General features: G+C 40.5%; 1 protein-coding gene across 4 annotated transcripts in view; it reads right to left on the bottom strand.

Annotated features, from left to right (window-relative positions):
• Nucleotides 1–21,386, bottom strand: part of LOC122787177 (transducin-like enhancer protein 4) — a 728,148-nt gene that overhangs the window by 429,802 nt on the left and 276,960 nt on the right. For 3 of the 4 annotated variants that reach the window (XM_044053755.1, XM_044053754.1, XM_044053757.1), the window contains 2 exons: nucleotides 12,931–12,993; nucleotides 3,108–3,233 (listed from right to left, as the gene is read on the bottom strand). In XM_044053755.1, the coding sequence (XP_043909690.1) occupies nucleotides 3,108–3,233; nucleotides 12,931–12,993 (189 nt within the window). The remainder of the gene's footprint in view (nucleotides 1–3,107; nucleotides 3,234–12,930; nucleotides 12,994–21,386) is intronic. The other variant, XM_044053756.1, reaches the window with a different exon arrangement.

The raw sequence follows: 21,386 nt of genomic DNA on the forward strand, positions 1-21,386 counted from the left end.
ATATCATATGATGATGATGACGTTAGAAATACATGAATTTCAAAACCCAGTTTTGCTGGGAAGCAAAGCTCTTGACTTGCGATATGTAGACTACACCCACCCACATTCAACTTTAACTTCAGTCATTATATTTTGTGATAAAAAAAAAATTAAGTTTACAGATTTGTGTAGTTTTGCTATTAATATTCCATGTGATTCTTTTCTGTTGTATATATGTGTATAAAGCAGTGAAGCATAAGTCATGTACGTGGCACAAATTTTAGACTTATAGAAACCACAAATAAGATACTTTTTTTATAAATGTTAACTGTTTTTATTATTCAAATGAATAGGAGGTAACCAACATGCAGAGAATGAATGTCTGAAAATCCAGACTCATATATAGTAAGTTCGAGACTGACATTTCTGAAAAAAACTCCCTTTTCTCTGAGGTATGGCGATCTTGGAGTTGGTGTGTGTGTATAAAAAAAATATATATATATATATATATATATATATATATATATATATATATATATATATATATATGTGGTACTTGCATGTTATCACAACCAGATTTTCGCCATTGCGAAATGCGCATACCTCCACAGAAGCGAGTGTATTAAACACTTCAAAGTGTTATTGTAAGTCCTTACAAGTGGCCAAAAACTGTACATGAGTTTTACAAACCAAAACAAGTTCAGAAATCATCTCCCTTTTTTGCGTCCTTTACAGACTTACGCTTGAGTTATCATGCATGCTATTGTACTGTCGGTTGCATTATTTACAGCTTGTGAAAGAAAGTGTGCAAGGAATAGTGACTGTCATTGCTAAACGTACAGGGAAACTAGTTCATGTTACAGTGACATGGGGGTGAGAAAACACCACATTTCTTTTTGTAGGACGGTGCTTGTGAAACAAAACGGTAATACATAACTCCCCCAATTTTACAGTCTCTGTGTTTTCCTTCTGTGAAGGATTTGTTGCCCAGTGTGAAAATATTCCAACGCACAGTATAACATCAGTCATAACAACTCATGTCCGCGTCTATAACGCTCACAAAACAGAAGAGGATTTCTTTAAATTGTTCCTGTTCTTTAAAGTCATGTATATATTTTTTGAAAGTAGTAAGGACTATGATTGGCACCTAGAAATCTTTCAGCCACTCATTTGTGTGCAGGTAGGTGCTATTCGCAACCGCGAAAATCTGGTTGCGATAACATGCAAGTACTATATGGATCTAGGACTTTTGATCGAAAGATCAAAAGTCCGAATCCATTATCAACGAACATTCTTTACCGAAAGCACTTTCATGGAAAAAGCACTTACGGTAAAGTATGTTTAAAAAAAAATAAAAAATTAAACCTACTTCTATGCAGGGGGCAAGCCCCCCTGCACCCCCCTACTTTAATATTCTCACTCCAAGGTCGCACTACAGTGGGGAAAATGGAATTTTCCCTTATCCGGACCGTAGTACGACCGGCACAACGAGCATACTTATCCGAAAGTGCTGCCTCGGTGAACAGCACTTTCGGTTAAGTATGCTCGGTGATTTCTGCTTCGGTGGAAAGTGCATTCAGGGATCTGTGCGGGTCCCATATATATATATATATATATATATATATAAATATATATATATATATATATATATATATATATATATATATATATATATATATATATATATAGTTTATTATCATATATTTGACAAAATAAATTCCTACCTTAAATATCGACTAAGAAGTTCGACTCGGAATGTTGAGAAAATCAGAATGTCTCAAACACACTTCCTGTTGCGAATTTGACCTTTCTCGACATCTGAAGACTGCACATCACTTGACAATTTTTGCAGGGGGGCAAGCTCCCCTGCACCCACACCCCCTGCAAATTATATATTCCAACTCCGAGATCGCACTACAGTGGGGAAAAGGGTAAATTTCCCTATCCCCACTGCACCACGATCTCTAGTTATAAGATCGAGCTCATATGTGCGAATGCACTGTGCATTTGCTGAATCAGGACTCACATAAATGAAGGTTCAGCAACATGGGATTCAGCCAACCGTACTTTAACATCCCATGGTTGCCGAACCTTCACTCAAAATTTTGATCATAAACCTATATAAAAAAATACCAACAGCAAAAAAATATCCAGCACTCATATAATGCAGCATCATGCAGAGGGAGTCTATTTCCAAATGCTGACTGTTATCAAGCAGAAAACCTGCCAGAAATTTCCTTTTAAACTTCCCAATAAATGTAAAGTCTTTGGAGTACTTACTGTTTTCAAACAGTTAATTCAACATGAAATGATTTATCCAGAAGCTTCTTTTTAAACTTCCCAGTTTTAATCTCACCAGTGCACAAAATACATTAGAATTACATCCTTATACCAAACGGTTACATTTTAAACTAGGAGGCAACAAACAGGCATCAAACAAACTACAAAAGAGCACTGTTCAGTGCTGCTGAAGAAAAAAACATACAAGTGCAAAGGGAACAAGGACACAATGTTGATGTCATGACTGTCAAGGAACACAATGACGATGCATAAATGCAAAGTGAACAAGGAAGAACACTAAAATTCAAATTTAAAGCAACAAAACACCCTATAGTAAAAAAGCAGCAAAACTGAAAATTAAACATGTTCATCAAGTCCCAGTTTAAACAGAGCTCCTAAATTAACAATCCATAATCTCTCTTTTTGATCCAAAACTTTGTTTACCAAAATCAGACAAATTTACACGCAATACTTTGTCAATATCCACAAATATAAAATGGGCACCTTGATGCTCCAGGTTATGTTTGTACAAAGCACTTCTAGTACATCTGCAGTTCTTATCACTGACATGAATGGCAATTCAGTGCTTAAAGGGCCTAGATGCCTGGCCTACATAAAAGGCTCCACACTGGCGTACAGCCATATAAATCACCCACTCACTGTTACAAGTAATGAGAGAATGAATTTCGAAAACCTTGGTAGTATTTACAGAAGTAAAAGCCTTTGTATTTGAGACAATCTTACATTATGAACAATTACCACAAAAAGCACTACAAGTACATTCACCAATTCACGTCCACCAAAATGACCATTTTAAACCCAGATAAATGTTTATCTTATATTCTTACCCCTTCTATTAGGCCCAGTTCTCGTGGTTCTCGGCTTCCTTGTATACTTACTCCAATTATGGTGTTCAGTTCCCCCATGGTCACCTGCTTGGCTCGTTCCACAGCCTGGACTACTTGCTGCTGGTGCTGTAAAAAAAAAAAAATGGAATTAGAAGCAAAATAAAGAAAACCGTTCAAAGGCATCTCTCACCACCAAAAACAGCAAAAGAACCAGAAAAGTGGTCTGTGTGGTGTAAAACAGCACCCGGATCCAGTGATACAACTGTATAATAAATAATAAAAACACTACTGTATTAGTAAAAATACAAAGAATAAGTTACATCATCCACTCTCATTACATGGACTTCATCAGAATTAAATTTAAAACAAAGTAATATCTTTTTATATACAATTACCAAAATTAATTAGCGAATTAGCACTAGTACATTGATTAATAAATAAAACATGCTTTTTTAAAGAGACCAAAACTGTAAAAAAAATTTTTGAATGGGTAGAACCCAAAAAAGATTATTATGGTCCAACCAATTCATGCAACTATGAAAACCAAAATAATTGTACAAAATTAAAAACTCATAAGATCATTAAAAAATCCCTATATAGTTGTATTATCAATAAATAAATCATCTAAAATCCACACAAAATAAGTGATAAAAAATATCGTACTATAATATTATGTGTATAATAGTAAAACATCATACCAAACCTAGACTACAGATTTGTTAAAAAATAAATTAAAAAAAATGATTAAAAAAAATTACAAAAAAAAAATTGTCAAAAAATGTGAGACTGTTGATGCTACTACACTCTCCTGGATTAAGACACTGCTTCTGTTATACCTATTTTAAAAATACATGCAATGAAGTTGTTTAATAGTGATTTGTTTAATAGAGAAGTAATTTTTCAACAATATTTTGACAACATTTTTTATAATTTTTTATATGTATTCCTCTTCGGAGTTGGTGCATTCTAGGAGTTAATAGATTGCAGGGGGCAAATCCCCCTTCAAAATACTTTAAACCACTATTTTTACTAATACATCTAACATTGGTCAGATGGGAGAGGGAGACACTGTGATCAAAATGCCAGGCTTTGGTAAGCTTGCTTTTAACCATATCAGGTTGACCAGTATCTCACGGCATACATTTGGCTACTTCACATGACCAGTTTGTGGCTTCCTTTCCTTTCTCATTTGCACATTTTTGAGGTTCACATATATCTTCTGCTACTGACATCTGCTGTTGTCCTCCATTAGCCCATTCATTCCCATCTTCCTTCCTCTTCCACTTATGTGGCTGGAGGAATAAGGCGAAGTCCTGCAATAATCCTATATACAAATGCTATTTCCCCTTCTCTTACTGACCTTCCATACGGTGAGATTACCAACCCTCCAAGAAGGGTGAGTGCCAGGATGTGGATTTCATATGTGGTAAGAAAGCAGGGATTTTTTGAAAAGAAAGGGAAACCCTTACTTGGTAGAGTAAGGATACTGTCATAGGCATCACTGCTCATGATATCATCCCACTCAAGCCTCTCCTACAACTGATAAATGGTGGCCTGCTTGGAACTAGGGTGATAGGTTCAGCCTTTAGCAGTGCATGCCCCAGCTTTAGACAGAACTTTATCTCCCATGATGGGTGAGCTGATATAGGTTGCTCACTTTCAACCCCCCCACCCCATATTCAGGATAATTTTTGTTGTAGTCAGAGCTTCACCCCACTAAACCACAAAGTAGGGGCACTTGTGAAGTTTTTCAAGATATTAATTTGAAGTCGACTGGCTTTTATGTTTCTGCTGGGACCCACTACTGATAAACAACCAATTTCTTTCACCATGCACAACAGGCAAACCCTCCTTAGTCTTCAGCTCTGAGTTATTTTCCTTAAAATAAAGCTGTCTTTTGGTATCTCTCATACCTTCCAAAATACCACTGCACTTTTCCCTGATTGCTTCTTCTGAAAGGCTTTTAGCATTTGAAGAAAAAGAGATAATGAGTGACTATCAGAAGGAACAATGACAGCTGCAGCCAAGGCCCAAGAGTAGGCCCACAGAAAGACAGTTTCATTGCTAAAGTCCTGCAAAGAGGTACTAACCAATAGATTCCAACACAGAGGGTATTTGCTAAGAAAAGCAGATCTAGGCTATGTTGACAGATCATGTTTTTTGCCTTGATCTGGAATCCCTTGTATCCATAGTACTAAAAGCATTGTTAAGAAACTGCTAACCCAGCCTTGGGTGTAACATTCTTAAGTATGCCTGCAGCAATCTTGCTGTAGAAGATGAGGAGCCGGTAGACAGAAAAACAAGGGAAGGGTTTTATGAACCCACTTTTCTGATTCTGACTGTAACTCGTATTGGTACACAATAATAAGTTGCTATTTGTCCCCTACACTGACTAGGTTTCAAGCACATCATTCAGATATGGGATGACACTTTCTCGTGTTTCACAGAACCAGAACCTTTTATGATCTGATCTGTGACAATATGCGCTAGTGAAGGCCTGGATCCCCTGTAAAGATTTGATCTTATAAACAAGAGCATCTGATGTTTTGTTGGAATTACAAACCAAACATTTCATGAAAATCCTCTGTCACAGGAGATGAAGTCTCTCACTGACGTTTCCTTCAGGACAGGCCAATTATGGCCAGTGGTCACAAGTTAAGTTTCCATCAGGATAGCCTAATTGTGGAAGTGCCTGGGGGGGTGGTTACTGGATCACTGAATGTGCACTGTGTTTCTAAAGGCAGAAGGGTATTTGGAAGGCCAAGTAGATGAATACTTGGAAGGCCAAGTGGTGGAGTAGTTAGAAGAGAGAAAGGGAGAAGGGTAGGGAAACAGGTAAGTGAAACGATCCACATTAGTGTCTGCATTTCAAGCCAACAGAAATCCATCAACAGGCAAGGCTTCCATAGTACAGGTTAAGTCCAGTTCCCCAGGGGGGTTCCACCTGTGTCTCTCTTGGACAGGGGCAATAGGTGCTGATCGTGTAAAGAATGATAACTTGGTTAGGCTTGTAAGGGCCCTAGGGCCATTAGCCTAGTAACCTCCTATGATCCAAGGCATTTTCTGCACTAGTCAGGATTATCCTAAACAGAACAGGTCTCTTGGCAATGAAGTAATCTATAGGAAAGTTCTTTCTTCCACTTTTCTCTTCTACTATTGCACAAAAAGAGACAGATCTGAAGCAGAAAATAGCAGAAAATGAAATGAGCTGGGTCAGTCATATAATAGTGGAAAGAATACACATAATGATAACACCGCAGCTGAAGATTTTCAGTATTATTGCATCAATGGTCAAAAATAAGAAGTTATGTACCTACCATAACGTTCCATGTTAGTTGTCTTTTCTCGCCTTCTTTCTTGCTGGATGGGTTTGGAGCCGATCCTCGGCTCCGACTCGGCCACTTACTAAAGCTCGAGAGCTAATTTTACCAGCTCGAGGCAACCCTATATCCCATGATGCAAGGCGAAGACTACCCAGATCTCATTTGGTAGCTAAGAAAATTATGCAATACATTCCTCCAACTGGAGAGGAGGAGGAAGAGGTAATAATACTAAAAATGACAATAATAATAATCATAATCCCCCGAAAAGGATCAACCTAATCTAGTGACACTAGAAAGCTGATTAGCTAGAAAAAAATGGATTAAGCCTCTTAAGAGAAGAGGCACAATCTTCTCGGTCTGCCCAGGCTAGGGGGATGGTGGGCGGGACTCAAGAAAGAAAGCGAGAGAAGACAACTAACATGGAACGTTATGGTAGGTACATAACTTCTTAATGTTAAGTTGTCAATCTCGCCTTCATTCTTGCTGGATGGGACCGCGTCCCTAGCACCTCTATCCTGGGTGGCTCAATGAAATAGACTCTTGAGAACGGTGGAACCAAAATTCGCTCTGTCTCTGGAGGCCAAGTCTAATTTGTAATGTGAAACAAAGGTATGAGGAGAGGCCCATGTGGCTGCTGCACAAATAGTGTCTATTGGAAGTCTAGCCTGAAAAGCTGTAGATGTAGCTAGAGCTCTGGTAGAATGGGCTTTTGGCCTAGAAATCAACTCTTTGCCTCTGAGCTGATAAATGCAAGTAATCACAGAAGACATCCATCTAGATAGAGTTACCTTGGAGACTGGAAGGCCTTTCCTGTTCTCTGCATAGGATAAAAACAGTTGATCAGATTTCCTAAAATGTTTGGTTCTGTCCAGATAATATCTGAGTTGGCGGTGAACATCAAGATAATGTAGTTTTTGTTCCGCTCTATTAGAATAATTTGGGAAAAAAACTGGAAGATCAGTGGATTGATTTAAGTTCGTCTGCGATGCCACTTTGGGTAAGAAAGACGGATTAGTCCTTAGAGAAACTCTGTCTTTGTGGAAGATTAAGTAGGGAGGACGAATGCAGAGGGCATGAAGCTCAGATACTCTCCTGGCAGAAGTAATGGCGACTAGAAAGAGTGTCTTCCAAGAAAGAAATTTCAATGAACAGGCAGCCGCAGGTTCGAAAGGGGGAAGAATCAAGGATGTTAAAATTAAATTTAGATCCCACTGTGGTGGGGGGGGGGTCTCTAATCGGAGGTTTAAGTAAAAAAATATCTCTAAGGAATGCCTTGCAAAGTTTATGTGACATAATGTTGTGGTCCAAGAAGCCTATGTGAAAATTTGAAATGGCTGCCAGCTGAACTTTTACTGTGGAGGAAGAAGATCCTGAATGAAAAATCTCGGCTAGGAAGTCCAAAACCGAATGAATCGGAGCAGTATAGGGGTCTATATTCCTTGCTTTTGCCCAGAAGGAGAAACGTTGCCATTTACTAGTGTAAATCCTTCTGGTGGAAGATTTAAGGGAAGCTACTATGATATCCTGGACGGGATTAGAAATCATAGGAAGCCTGGCTAGGGATGGAAGTGGAGCAACCAAGCAGTGAGGTTGAGAGAAGGTATGGATTGGTGCAGCTGCCCCGACTGGTGGGTCAGAAGATCTGGAACCGGGTCCAGATGCCATGGCTGTACCAAAAGATAACGATGTAGGAACGGAAACCATACCTGTTGAGGCCAATAAGGGGCAATGAGAATCAACTTGGCTCTCAAGGCGGTTGCTTTCTGAATTACTTGAGGTATCAGAGGAAAGGGAGGAAAGGCATAAAGAAGTCCCCGGGGCCAATCTTGGATTAGAGCGTCTCTGGGGGGATGGCCTGGAAGGGGGAAGAGAGAGAAGAAGTCGGGGCATTTGCTGTTTTGAGGTGTAGCAAAAAGGTCGCAGCAAGGAAGGCCCCACTTCTGAAAAATCTCTTCCGTCACTGATTGTTTGAGAGACCACTCATGAGGCATGAGAATAGCTCTGCTCAACCTGTCCGCTATGATGTTGGATTTCCCAGGAATATGCGTTGCTATCAGAAACCGCTGAGAAGAGATTGCCCACTGCCAAAGTCTGAGAGCATCTCAACACAGTGGATAGGACTTGGTTCCGCCCTGCTTGTTGATGTACCACATTACGGACATATTGTCCGTTTGGACTGCAATAATTCCCAGGGGAAGAGAGTCGTTGAGGGCTTGCAACGTTAAAAGCACTGCTCTCATCTCTAGGACATTTATGTGCAGGTGGCATTCGAAAGGTTGCCAAGTGCCATGGACCATCCTGCCCTGATAATGCCCCCCCACCCGATCAGGGAGGCGTCCGATGTAACCGTGGCGACCGGGGCGGGAGGAACAAAGGGTCTGCCCTGATGGACTTGAGGGGACGATATCCACCAGGTCAGATGCCTTTTGCAAATTGGAGTTATTATGATCCTGTGACGCATGGGAAGTTGTTGAAAGGACCATTGGGCGAACAGCATCCATTGTAGAAGACGCATGTAAAAGCGGGCAAGGGGAAGAAGTGTTATGGCGGCCGCCATAAGACCCAATACTTTCAGAGCAAATCTGGCCTGAATTTTGTTGCTGAGAAGAATCACCTGGACGTGATTTTGAATGTCCAAGATCTTTTGGTCTGTTAACTTTGCTGAAAGTTGTACGGTGTCCAATTTTGCACCTATAAAAGTAATAGATTGACAAGGCGACAAGGCAGATTTTTTGAAATTTATAGAAATCCCTAGCCCTCTGCAAATGTGAATGGTGTAATCTCTGGCTTGGAGAAGTTGATGTCTGGTGGTGGCAGTGAGGAGCCAGTCGTCTAGATATGGAAACACCTGGAATCCTTGACGTCTCAGGTGACCCGTAACCGCTGCCATACATTTGGTGAACACTCTGGGGGCTGTAGTGAGTCCAAATGGCAGGGCTCTGAATTGGAAGTGACTGGTCCCCAGCCGAAAGCGGAGAAACCTTCTGGAGCGCCTGTGAATTTTTATGTGATAGTACGCATCCTGAAGATCTACCGAGCACATCCAATTGTCCTTGCCCAGAAAGGGTAGACTGGACTGCAGCGTGACCATCTGGAATCTTGTTTTCTTTACAAACTTGTTTAGTTTGCTGAGATCTAATATTGGTCTCCAGTCCCATGTCTTTTTTGGTACTAAAAAGAACCTTGAGTAGATACCGGATCCTATTTGGTCTGCTGGGACTGGCTGAATGGCTCTTTTTGCTAGCAGTTTTGAAATCTCTGGTACTGCTAGTTCCCTTAGACCAGGTGGAACGTCTGGAAGGGTTCCCTTTGCTGAACTGGGGTTTGAATAAAGGGAATTTTTTAACCCTCGGATATGATTGATTGTACCCATTTGTCTTGAGAAAGGGAAAGCCAGGCTTTGGGGTACAGCGATAATCTTCCCCCGACTGCCTCCGAAGGTGGACAATCGGGCAACATCTCAGGGATGCTGGAAGGGTTTGTCAGAGAGAAGCTCCCTGCTACCCTGATTCTGCGGACCCCCTCTGCCTCTAGGGCGGCGTCTGTTGTTGTTACCCCCTCTGCCTCTGGGGGTAAACTGACCTCGTGCATCAGGTGTGACTCCTTGAGATTTGCGGAACCACATTTTCCCTCCCTTCTGACCTTTTGGGTAAGGTCTTGAAGGAGTGGAGAAACGGACTCCTACGGCAGAAAGAGTCTTGCCATCTTGTTCGTATCTAGTCAAGGTGTCTTTCACTTGAGGTCCGAACAAAGTCGAGCCATCAAAGGGACAGTTTGTGAAGGATGCTTTGAAGGGATCTGCAAAATTACAAAGCCGCATCCAGGACTGACGCCTTAAAGCCACTCCTGTGCCTGCGACCCTACTCACTCCATCGGCTGCATATGAAATGAGCCGCATGGAGGAGTTTACAATGGAGTTTAGGATTCCTAGCTGTGAGTTAATCTTATCCTGAGACCCAGCAGCTGACAGATCCTGTAAAACTTCTCCCAACTCTTTAAGAACATCTCTTTGAAGGCGGATGAAGTGACACAAGTAGTTCAGCGATCGCATGGCAAAGGTTGCCGAAGAAAAAATCCGCTTGCCGTACCTATCCATAGTACTAGAATCCTTGTTAGGAGGATGGACAGGTACTGAAGGATCAGCTAGTTCCTTCTTGGTGGCTGCAGCCACCACCATGGCATCAACCAGGAAACCTTTTGTCAAATATTGCCTATCAGGTGGGGCCGTAATGAATTTAGAAGGCCTCCGAGGAATAGGTTCCATCGAATCCGGGGCCATCCACGCCTTCCGAGCCACCACGTCCATAAGAGGGTCGAAAGGCGGAGACACCCAGGAGGTGGAGGGTCGAGACCTGAATGCCTCCAGGTATACTGACTCGTCCTCAGAAGGATTAAGGGAAGGCCAGTTCCCCCTCTGCTTAAGGAGTTCAAGGATGTCTGAGAAAGAGACATCCTCAGAGGGGGACCTTAGGGATCCTTCCGACTCATCCAAGTCAGTATCGGATGTAATAGACTCGGGGGAGTCTAGATGTTTCCTCTTACATGCCCTCTTACGCGGAGGTTCACCTGACAGATCAGGAGAAGCCTCGGAAGAGGAAGATATTCCCAATGGGAAAACCTGAGGCGTTGGATCTCTGGGTCCGGGAGCAAGAGAGTGGGAAGAGATGTCAGCAGGCACTGTAGTGGGAGGTGCTGATGGAAATGACCGTTGACTATGCCCAGGGGCTAGTACACTCCTCATCACCGCGAAGGCTCCCTCGTCAGAGAGGCCAGAAGGTTCCCGCTCTGAAGAGATAGGAACTCCAGGCCTCAACGACAGGGACGGCTCCGAGGCCGATGTCGGGGCTGAGCTCCCCAACGTCGAAGCTCCGAGAGGGAGAACGTGGTCGGACAAGGGTCCGATGCCACTCGCCCCCTCGGAGCCGACGAGAGAGTCCAGACACCCAGATCCCTCCAATGAAGGCCTCAAGGAGGAAATCGGAGCAGAGGACGACGGAGCCGAAAGGGGGGGTGGTATCGGCTCCGAAGTCACAAAAGTCACGGCTCCGAGGAGCTCCGGCTCCGAGCTCTGTAAGAGAGTCGAAGGAGGAATGTTAGGGGGATGTGTGATAGCTACCAACTGTTGAGACGGGCTATGGAGCATTTGGGCGAATGCCTGAGACTTTAATAGTCTACTCACCACTCTCTCAAGGTCGTGATCGGACAGCCTGGACAACCGAGAAGAACGGCTCCGATGGCTCCGCTCCGAGAGCAGGGGTGATCTCGGAGCCGAACATATCGATTCCAATGAGGGGGATTGTGATCTCTTTTTTGAGATAGGTGGAGCCAAAGGAGCCGAGAATATGTCGGCTCCAGCCGGAGCCGACACTGAGTGCCCAGATTTAGCAGCATCGGCGCCGGATGGAGCCGATACTGTAACTTCTAATATAGAAGGATCGGCTCCGTCCGGAGCCGATCTCGACACTGAAGGAGAACCAGTAGCCGATGGCTTAGGACTTGAAGCTGAAGGCTTAACTGGTTTCGAGGGCTTCCCCGGAGCCGACTTAGTCGGGGAGCTCTCAGGCTTTAATAAGCTCCTCAATATTAATTTATTTCTGCGCTCCTGCAGGACTCTTGGGCTGAAGGCATGACAGATAGCACAAGAGTCCTGCAGGTGCAGAGGTCCCAGGCAGTAAACACAAGAAGTGTGACCGTCTGTCAGAGACATCTTCTGACAGCACGAGTCACACTTCTTGAAGCCTGAGACCTTTGTGTCCTTCGACATAGCTGTGTCGAGGAAACACTAAGTAACAAAAGGAAACACAGACACACACACAAAAAACACCCAATCCAATAATAAAAAATTTAAACGGGGATACAACACACTCAAACACACACAGAATCCCTGACAGAAAAATTTAGGAAAGGGGGAGGTTTAAGGCCTAACTTAGGGGAAGGGATAAATAACCAGAAAAATAGGGAACACTAACGGGAATAGGGTTAAATTAATCGTTAAAGGTTCACACAACAACTAAGGTGACTAAATCTAAAGGGATAAGACTAAAAGTCTGAATTTGAAGAAACTTACCTGGAGCTGGTAAAAAAAGGCACCTCATAAGCGAAAGCGGCAAACGAGATCTGGATAGTCTTCGCCTTGCATCATGGGATATAGGGTTGCCTCGAGCTGGTAAAATTAGCTCTCGAGCTTTAGTAAGTGGCCGAGTCGGAGCCAAGGATCGGCTCCGAACCCATCCAGCAAGAATGAAGGCGAGATTGACAACTTAACATCTAATGCTGAGGTGAGGCAGAGGTCAGATGGATGATCTTCAGTCCACTAGTTAAATGTTTCCTGAATGGCAATGTGACCAGTATGAGCTTCTCACTGTACTATGGAAGAACTCAGCGTTGACAGAGTCCTGCTTCTAACAAATGGTGACATTTAGACTAATTAAGTGTTTTTTTCAAATAACACTGCATTTATGGGCAATTGATTAGAAAACAAGTATAAAAGTTTTGCTTACCTCAGGAGATAGGAATGGAATAACCTGAGTGCTTATAGCTGTCAGCCTTTTCACAATTTCTGCCTGTGGGAGGCACAGAAAAATATTATCACAATACAGCCAACATATATCCTGATAAAAAAATGTTCCATTGGCACTTTGCCATAGAATACCTAAGAAATGTAAACATCCAGTAACAGAATTCAGAGACATTACAGCTACATACGAAACTCCCCATGTTATGAGAGCTGGAAAGAATATGCATATCAAAGGCAACTAGTGGAAGCAGTCTATTTTAGTATTGGCCAACTCATCAAGAGACCTTTAGTTTCACTCATCAATTGCCCCAGTCATTGACTACTCTGACTTGCTGAGTCCCAATTAGTCAAATGCTGTCACAGATAAAGGGGGAATAGCTTACTACTCAGGAACTGGAGTTCTCCATACAGAGGTTGAATTGTCCGCCTTTCTCCATGAAAGCGCAATCTTGGAATTAGTATATGCAGGCAAAATCCCTCCAAAAAATTTAATCCAGTAATTTTGCTGCCTATTGATATGTAGCTAATAATTAGATATGATATCTAAACGTATCAGCTTTGCAAAAGGCTAGCTCTTTCAACAGGTTAAACTCAATGAGCCGGTACTTGATGTGTTTGCTGTCAAAATTATGGATCAAATCCCACCCAGTTGCATCCATATCCCTTGCTCTCTCTTTCGTTTTTCTCTCTCTCTTTCTCTCTTTTCCCTGCCACAATGCCTGTTAGACCTCATCTTACAGACTTCTGTCATGTATCTCCTGTATCTTGTAGAGATACTCAATGAAACCTAGATCAGAGGAGGTCATCTGGTCATTTCTGTGCCTCTCTCTCTCTGCTTCTTTTGGGATAATAATCAATCAAAACTTAGCACAGTGCAATTCAATCACATATGCTATAGCCAAAGCTACCACACAGAAAGCCAGATTTTATATGCAGTATTCCCTAGTCCTGGAAGATCTATGCGACCTCAAGAGTTCGTACTGTGATACTAGCAAAAATACTGTTAGACATCAAATAAACACTTCACAAGAAGTTTGCCTTTGAAAACTATGAGACATATCAATGCTTAGACAAGGTCATGCACAGCAGCAGTACCTCTAATTTCTGACTTGCTAGAAATGGTCAGTCATCCCAGCATTATTTTCAACATGGCCTTACTGCTCAACACAGTGGCTCAGATTCCAATCACTTCTTTGCCTTCCTCTACAAGTCTTTCTTCAGACAACATATCAATTCCAATCACTGTTGCCCATTCACAACAAATGAGAACCTTTAAAATCTTGACTACAACAATGCCATGTATCCATGCAGCATCTACACTACAGAACTTTAAGTACTAGGATCTAACCTAGCCACCTCCCTTATATTGCTGTTCAACATTTCTCTAGAACTAGGTATTACTCCAACTTTGTTGGTGCATGGCCAATGTCACCGTATCTACAAAAAAGGACACAGATCCCATACAGATATCTGCAAGTTCGTCAATCTTTTGGAAAGCTTTCTGAATGCAGAGAGAAGTCAGCAAGCAAAGGAGAGTAGTATTGCTGGAAGTAAATTCATCCCCAAGTCTTGGTGAATACCTTCATGAGGTGGACCCTGTTTTTCTACATTTCACCAAGATGACACTGATATATAGGCTGCACTTTATATAGCATATATCACGAACAGAAGTAGGTTAAAAAATAAAAAAGATAGCTGGGTGCACAAGACCCAGGATAAAAAAGTGCCCAATCCTGGCAGGCGCACTGGTGCCAGGACTGGAGAAAATGACAGTGTAGAATCCTCAAGACATGGAAACATTCCTACAATGGGGCTAGGCCAGGCCCAGGGGGAGGATGGCCCCCTATTGTAGAAGGAAGTAGCAGTCCACAAAAATCACAAAAACTGATAGGCTAAAAATGAGCCACAAAGATAATAGAGTGGACTATTGAGGATAAGAAAGAAATTATATATTGTTACTATTATACAAGAAGCCCAGAATTCCCAAATAGAAGATAAACAAAAAGACAGAGAAATTAGAGTAAAGGAACATACTTCCACAAGAAAAACTGTCAGAAGCTTCAAATAAAAATTTGTGTTCATTAATACAACAGATTTATGAAAAACATTATATAGACCAACAAATCTTGGGCCGTTTGAAAAAAAAAGCGACTGAGGAAGTGCAAAAATATAAAGAACAAAATCCAGAGACTTTTGAAAGGTATAAAAAAACAAATATGGACATGAGAAAGATCTGACATGAGGCAGTATTTATGCAAAGGAGAAAGCCATATAATCAACACAAAAAAGGCAGCCCCAAAGATATTCAGAAATACAGGCAAAGGCATCCAGACATGGAAATTTTCACAATAAAAAAATAAAAAGATCACAAAGAGGGAATGTAGAACAGAAGATTAGTTAAGCAGAAGTTAAAAAAAATAAAAGTTAAAGTTACAGAATACTTGGGTAGTAAAGGATTCAATGTAGAAAGTCTAAGGCAGGTTATGTCACAGCATGATGAAACAACGAGTTCCCAAAATAAGGGGGAACAGGAGGAGTAGGAGACATATGAAGAAGAAATATGGACATGAGAAAGAAAAAGAAATTTAATATGGTGCAATATTTACGCAAAGGAGAAAGCAAAACTATTCAATACAAAAAGAGCAAAGATATTTGAAGAGAAATGCAAGCAAAGGCATCCGGACATGGAAAGTTTTACAAAACAAAAGAATAGAAAAACAATGAGGAAAAGTAGAAAAGAGGATTAGTAATGGAGAAGTTAAAGAAATAGAAACTGACGTTATGGATTACCTGTGAAGTGAATGATTTAATGTAGAAAATCTAACTCAGATAACAAATTAGCAGGATAGAGCAATGGGTTCCCAAATTAAGGAGAAAAAGTGGAGCGGGAAACATCTGATCAGTTGCTATATGAAGATACTTTGAAGCCTTCCATAGGAAACCAGTACAAATGTTCAAATGGAGTTGCACAGCAAGGGAGGAAACTGTGGCAACTCTGACGCAGTCAATGTTGTGGAGTGATACGCCACTGAATTCCCATATGAAAGAGCAGTGGATGACACAGGATGAAACTGTAGAGAATGTGGCCCAGGGAGATGCCCTGGAACTTCTTATAGAATGACCACAGGAAATGGAGAACAAAGAATGTGCCATCAGTTCAGAAGAAAATAATCTAAGAAAAGAGTTGCTTGATTTAATAAAGATAAACAGACACAGTAAGATCAATGAAAGAAATATAATACAGAAAGTCAATAAATCCCAAAAAGTTAGAAGTTTGGTAAAAGAAATGAATGCAGTAATTAGAACTGTTCAGAGAGATTCATGTGATATAACAGAAGTAAATAGGATACATCACTGTGCAGCTAAATTAATAACAGATAAAGTCTTACCATAAATACACATGGTAGTAAGGGAAAGGAAGGGGAGAAATCGAATGCAATCATGGAAGTATCGAACAGAGAAAACTACAAAGCAATTAAGTCAGGAAGTGTCACTGTTAGAACAGCATAGAAGAGGGAGCAGACTGACAAAAATACTCAGAAAGATAGACTTGATAAAAGCAATGCTCGGTATATATCAGGATCTATCATGCACTATCGTAAATAATAAATTAAAAATATCAGCACAGGCAGAAAAACTTAGAAGATATGCAGATAAATATAAAGGAAAAGTGCAAGATAAGCAATTTATTGATTACCCAAAAAAGTTTTATAGAGAATTGGGAAATAAGGCAAAAGGAATTTAAACACCACCAAAAAAAGAAGAAATAGATGCATGTTGGAGAAGTATCTATGAAGATCCTGTGGAACTTAAAGATGCTAAATGGACAGAAGAAGTATAAGAACGAATAAGAAGTTCAAAGGTACAGGATATGAAATGGAATGAAGTAATGGCCAGAGAGATTGAAACAAAGTTAAGAAAAGCTCCTAATTGGAAAACCCAGGCCGAGATGCAGTACCTAGCTTCTGGATAAAAGTATTAACATCTTTACATGAAGATTTAGCCACGAGTAAGAGCTATTTATATGCACACACCGAACGGACACTGGACTGGTTAGCAGCAAAAACAACATTCCTCCTTAAGAGTGAACCTGCAAACTATCCTAAAAATTATAGACCAATCACTTTCCTTCTGATGACATACACACTATACACTGGAATTGATGTCGACAGAGTTTATAGTCATTTAGAAAAAAACTCAAGGCACTAGAACAAAAGGGTAAAAAAGAGAGTCATATGGAACAAAGGATCATTTGGTGTTAAATAAAGTCATAATTGAGAACTGTAAAAAGGGGAAGAATCTACGTATGGCATGGATAGCCTTCAAAAAAAGCATCTGACAGTAACCCATATTCCTGGATTAAGGAGCATTTAAAATGTATAAGATAACACCCACACTGATCACATTACAGCGACCATGAAACAGTGACAAACCACTTTACAGTTAAGCCATGATAAAGGACAAATTATTATTCCAGGGATAAAAATTCAAAGGGGAACACTCGAGGGTGAGTCTCTGTCATTTCTGCTCTTTTGTCTTGCCCTTAAGCCATTAAGCTGTCTACTTAACAGATTAAATCATGGCTACAATTTGGCTTCCAGAAAACAAAAATGTGTAAAGATTTCTCATCTTCCTTTTGTAGACGATTTAAAACTGTATAGCTGATCAGAAGAGGAACTGACAGCACAACTGCAAGTGGTCCAAACTTTTTCATATGATATAAAATGTCATTTAGTCTTAATTATTTGCAAAAGCAACCTTTAAAGCAGGAAAGATGCAGCACCAAGAAAATTTCAATTTGGGACAGGAATGTGATATAAAATAACTTGAGCAAGACTGAGTGTATAAATATTTGGGAATTGATGAAGCATCAGCAATAAAACATGAACAAATGTGAATAAAACTTAGGAATATTTTAGAAGACTATAACAAATACTGAAAACAGCACTGACATCTAGGAACAAAGTTCAAGCTATAAATCAATTTGCTCTTCCTGTGCTAACTTACAGTTTTGGAGTGATTGATTGGCCCCAAAAGGTGTTGGATAGTTTGAAGAGGAAAACAAGAAGGAAGCTTCACTCTCATCAAATTATTTTCCCCGTTCTGAAAGAGGTATGGGCCTCCTTGAAATTGATTATATGTATAGATCTGCAACTGTGGGATTGCATACATATCTGCTGACCTCACAAGATGAAACGTAGTGAAAGTTTTGAAACATGAGGAGAACAAGTCTAAGATGACTTCCCTGCTTTGTTTAGCAGAAGCATATTGGCGTCAAGCAAGAGTGGAAATCAAACCAGAAGTAGATAAAAATCAGGCATCCACTGAATGTGCCAAAAAACAAAAGAAAGAAAGAATATAGGGTGAAGGATCAGATGAGAAGACAAGAAATGTGGAAAATACATAAATATAACTGGAAGTATAGAAATCTTTTGGAACAACCTCAAGTTGATCGGGATAGAATGCAGGAATGGTTACTGAGAATTTAAACCAAAAGACGAAAGGTTTACAAAGTCTATAGAATATGTGGGAGAATCAGACTAACACAGGTTTTGTAAAACAGAATTGGAAACAGTCGTGCATCTTGTTGCTGGCTGTGATATACTAATGGCAGATGGACTGTACACTGAAAGGCATAATAATGTCGGAAGGCTGATGCATTGAGGCTGTGGAAACTTTATAATATTGAAATAACTGAAAAACATTGGAAACATGAGCCACACAGCATTATAGAAAATTATGATGTTTATATCACATGGGATCACCCATTACCAACAGTTCAAAAAAACAGATGCCAGAAAACCAGATATAGTTGTCCATGAAAAGAAGACAAAAGTAGCATTGATAATGGATATTGCTACACCCAGTGACTACAGTTTCGTACATACAGAGAGAGAGACAGTCATAAAATACCAGGATTTACAGGTAAAAATGAGAGTAATGTGGAAGAAGGAATAGTTTGCAATCAACAGGAAACTATTGGGGCAAGCTCGACAACTAATAGAAAAAAAGGTCACTGTCTGAAGCTAAGTGAGACCCTGTTAGCATTCCAAGTCCTCTTTTTTTAATGTGGTCTTCCTGAAGTCATCATAGTTGTACATCCCTACCCCCAATTCCCACCCACCCCAGGGGTCCTACCCTTATACTTACTAACCCACACCTCTTCCTCTTACCATTACTCTCTAACCACACCTCTCCCTCTTACCATTACTTTCTAAACAAACTTCTTCCTCTTACCATTACTCTTCAAACACACCTCTTCCTCTTACCTTTACTCTCTTAACACTCTCCAATTACCCAACTTCTCTCATATCTAACCTCTCACCACTCCCCTTTAATCATACCACACCCTTCTCCCTTCTTTCATCCCCACCCTTTCTACTTCAATATTCTACCAAAAGACAATCTATACTTATTCATACAATGTATAAACCACCCACCCCATTTTATGTCCTACTCTTATTCACACTCTCACTACTACCTCCTTTAATTTTCACCTACCTAGTCACCTCCTTTGAACACCCACTATGTCCATACCTAAACTACCCTAATAAGGAAACCAACTTTCCATCCATTCCTCTCCTTTTTATCCATGCTAATATAACATCTTCACCTAATTACATACTTCCTAAGTATCACAGAACACTACACATAAAATACAACAATTTAAATCCCAGGAAAGACCTACTTCTATACAGCAGATTCCCTACCTAACCCAAACTATCTAAGTCCACTACTCTCATTAAAGGATGGTGACATATACCCTAACCCAGGCCCAACAACAACTCCTATATCTCTCCATAACCACAAACAATCACCTACTCATGCCCTCTCTAAACCATCTGACTCCCTCTTAATAGCTCATCTTAATATATGTAGCATTAACAATAAAGTAACTCAACTCCAAGCTCTAAATGAAGTCTACTCCTTTGATGTTCTCTGCTTAATAGAAACATGGTTAAAACCTGTAACCAAAGACAATGAAATCATCCCACCTGGATATAATAACCTGAGACTAGACTGAGTAACCAAGACAGGTGGAGGGGTTGCTATTCTATATAAATCTAGCTTACAATTAACCACTCACGACTGTAAACTACCTCTAGACTCCAATGCAAAAATTCTTATCTCCAAACTTCATCTTAACAATGCCAAATCCATCTATATTATCTGTATCTATCTACCACCTGGTAACAACATTGCCACCATGGAAAATATACTTTGTTGGCTTTCCCAACACCTGCCCCAAGAAACCATAATCCTAGGCGATACAAACATTGACTGGAACTGCTACTGTAGCAGCCCCCCCACAACCCACATTAACCTATATGGGTATTCACAAACCATTACCTCCCCCACCAGGATAAATAAATCAAACAAGAAGGCAAGCTTATTAGACTGGATTCTCATAAACCATCATCCTCACATTTATGATTCTGGAACTCTCCCTGATGATTTAAGTGACCACTTACTTAACCTACATCATCAGACATAAAACCAATACTCCCATTCCAACATCTGTCACAAACATCAGATCTAAAAAGAACTTTAACCCTGAACTACTCCAAATGGAACTAAGAGCTTGCAACTGGTCTCCCTTACAACACCTCCCTTTAGAAGAAGCCATTAATTACTTTAACTCTAATTTCCTTGTCATTCTCAACCACCATGCTCCAACCAGATTAATTAGAATTAAAACCAACTCTGCACCATGGCTGTCAAAAGAAACCAAACACAAAATAAATCTTAGAAATAAATTTTGGGCAAAATGGAGAAAGACTAAAAACCATGTAGACCAACAAACCTTTAGACAGCTAAGAAATGATACCAAGAAAGCTATAATTTCCGATAAAAAACTACTACCTACAATCTCAACAAGCTAATCAAAACAACCCACAAAAAGTTTGGACTAGCATTAACCAACTACTCCATCCAGGTCAATCCACTACTCCAAACCCTCAAAATACTGACCACAAAAATCCCATGAATACAGCCAATGCTTTCAATACCTTTTTTACTAATGCTATCCAAACACTAGCTAGTCAGCTATCACCTAATAACTTCACTCTACCTTCCTCTAAATCAACCTCACCCCCTCCTTTTCATATTCAACCTATCCCAACAACATATATTCTAACCCTACTACAGAAACTAAAACCATGGTCTCCCTCAGCAGACCAACTACCTGCTGAATTCCTACAACAATCAGCCAAAGCTATTGCTTATCCCATTTCCATTCTGATCAATAGAACTATTACCGAAGGTCATATCCCTAGCTTATGGAAAATTTCCCATATTATCCCCCTCCATAAAGGTGGACAACTCCACTGAACTCTCCATCTACCGCCCCACTGCCCTTCTCTCTCCTTTGGCAAAGATCATGGAGAAATGCATTCATAGACGATTACTTGACCATCTAACCCAAAATAATTTACTTTC

Source organism: Protopterus annectens, chromosome 13.part0, assembly GCF_019279795.1.
Source record: "Protopterus annectens isolate FY-2018-M chromosome 13.part0, PAN1.0, whole genome shotgun sequence".
In the NCBI taxonomy this organism is placed as follows: domain Eukaryota; kingdom Metazoa; phylum Chordata; order Ceratodontiformes; family Protopteridae; genus Protopterus; species Protopterus annectens.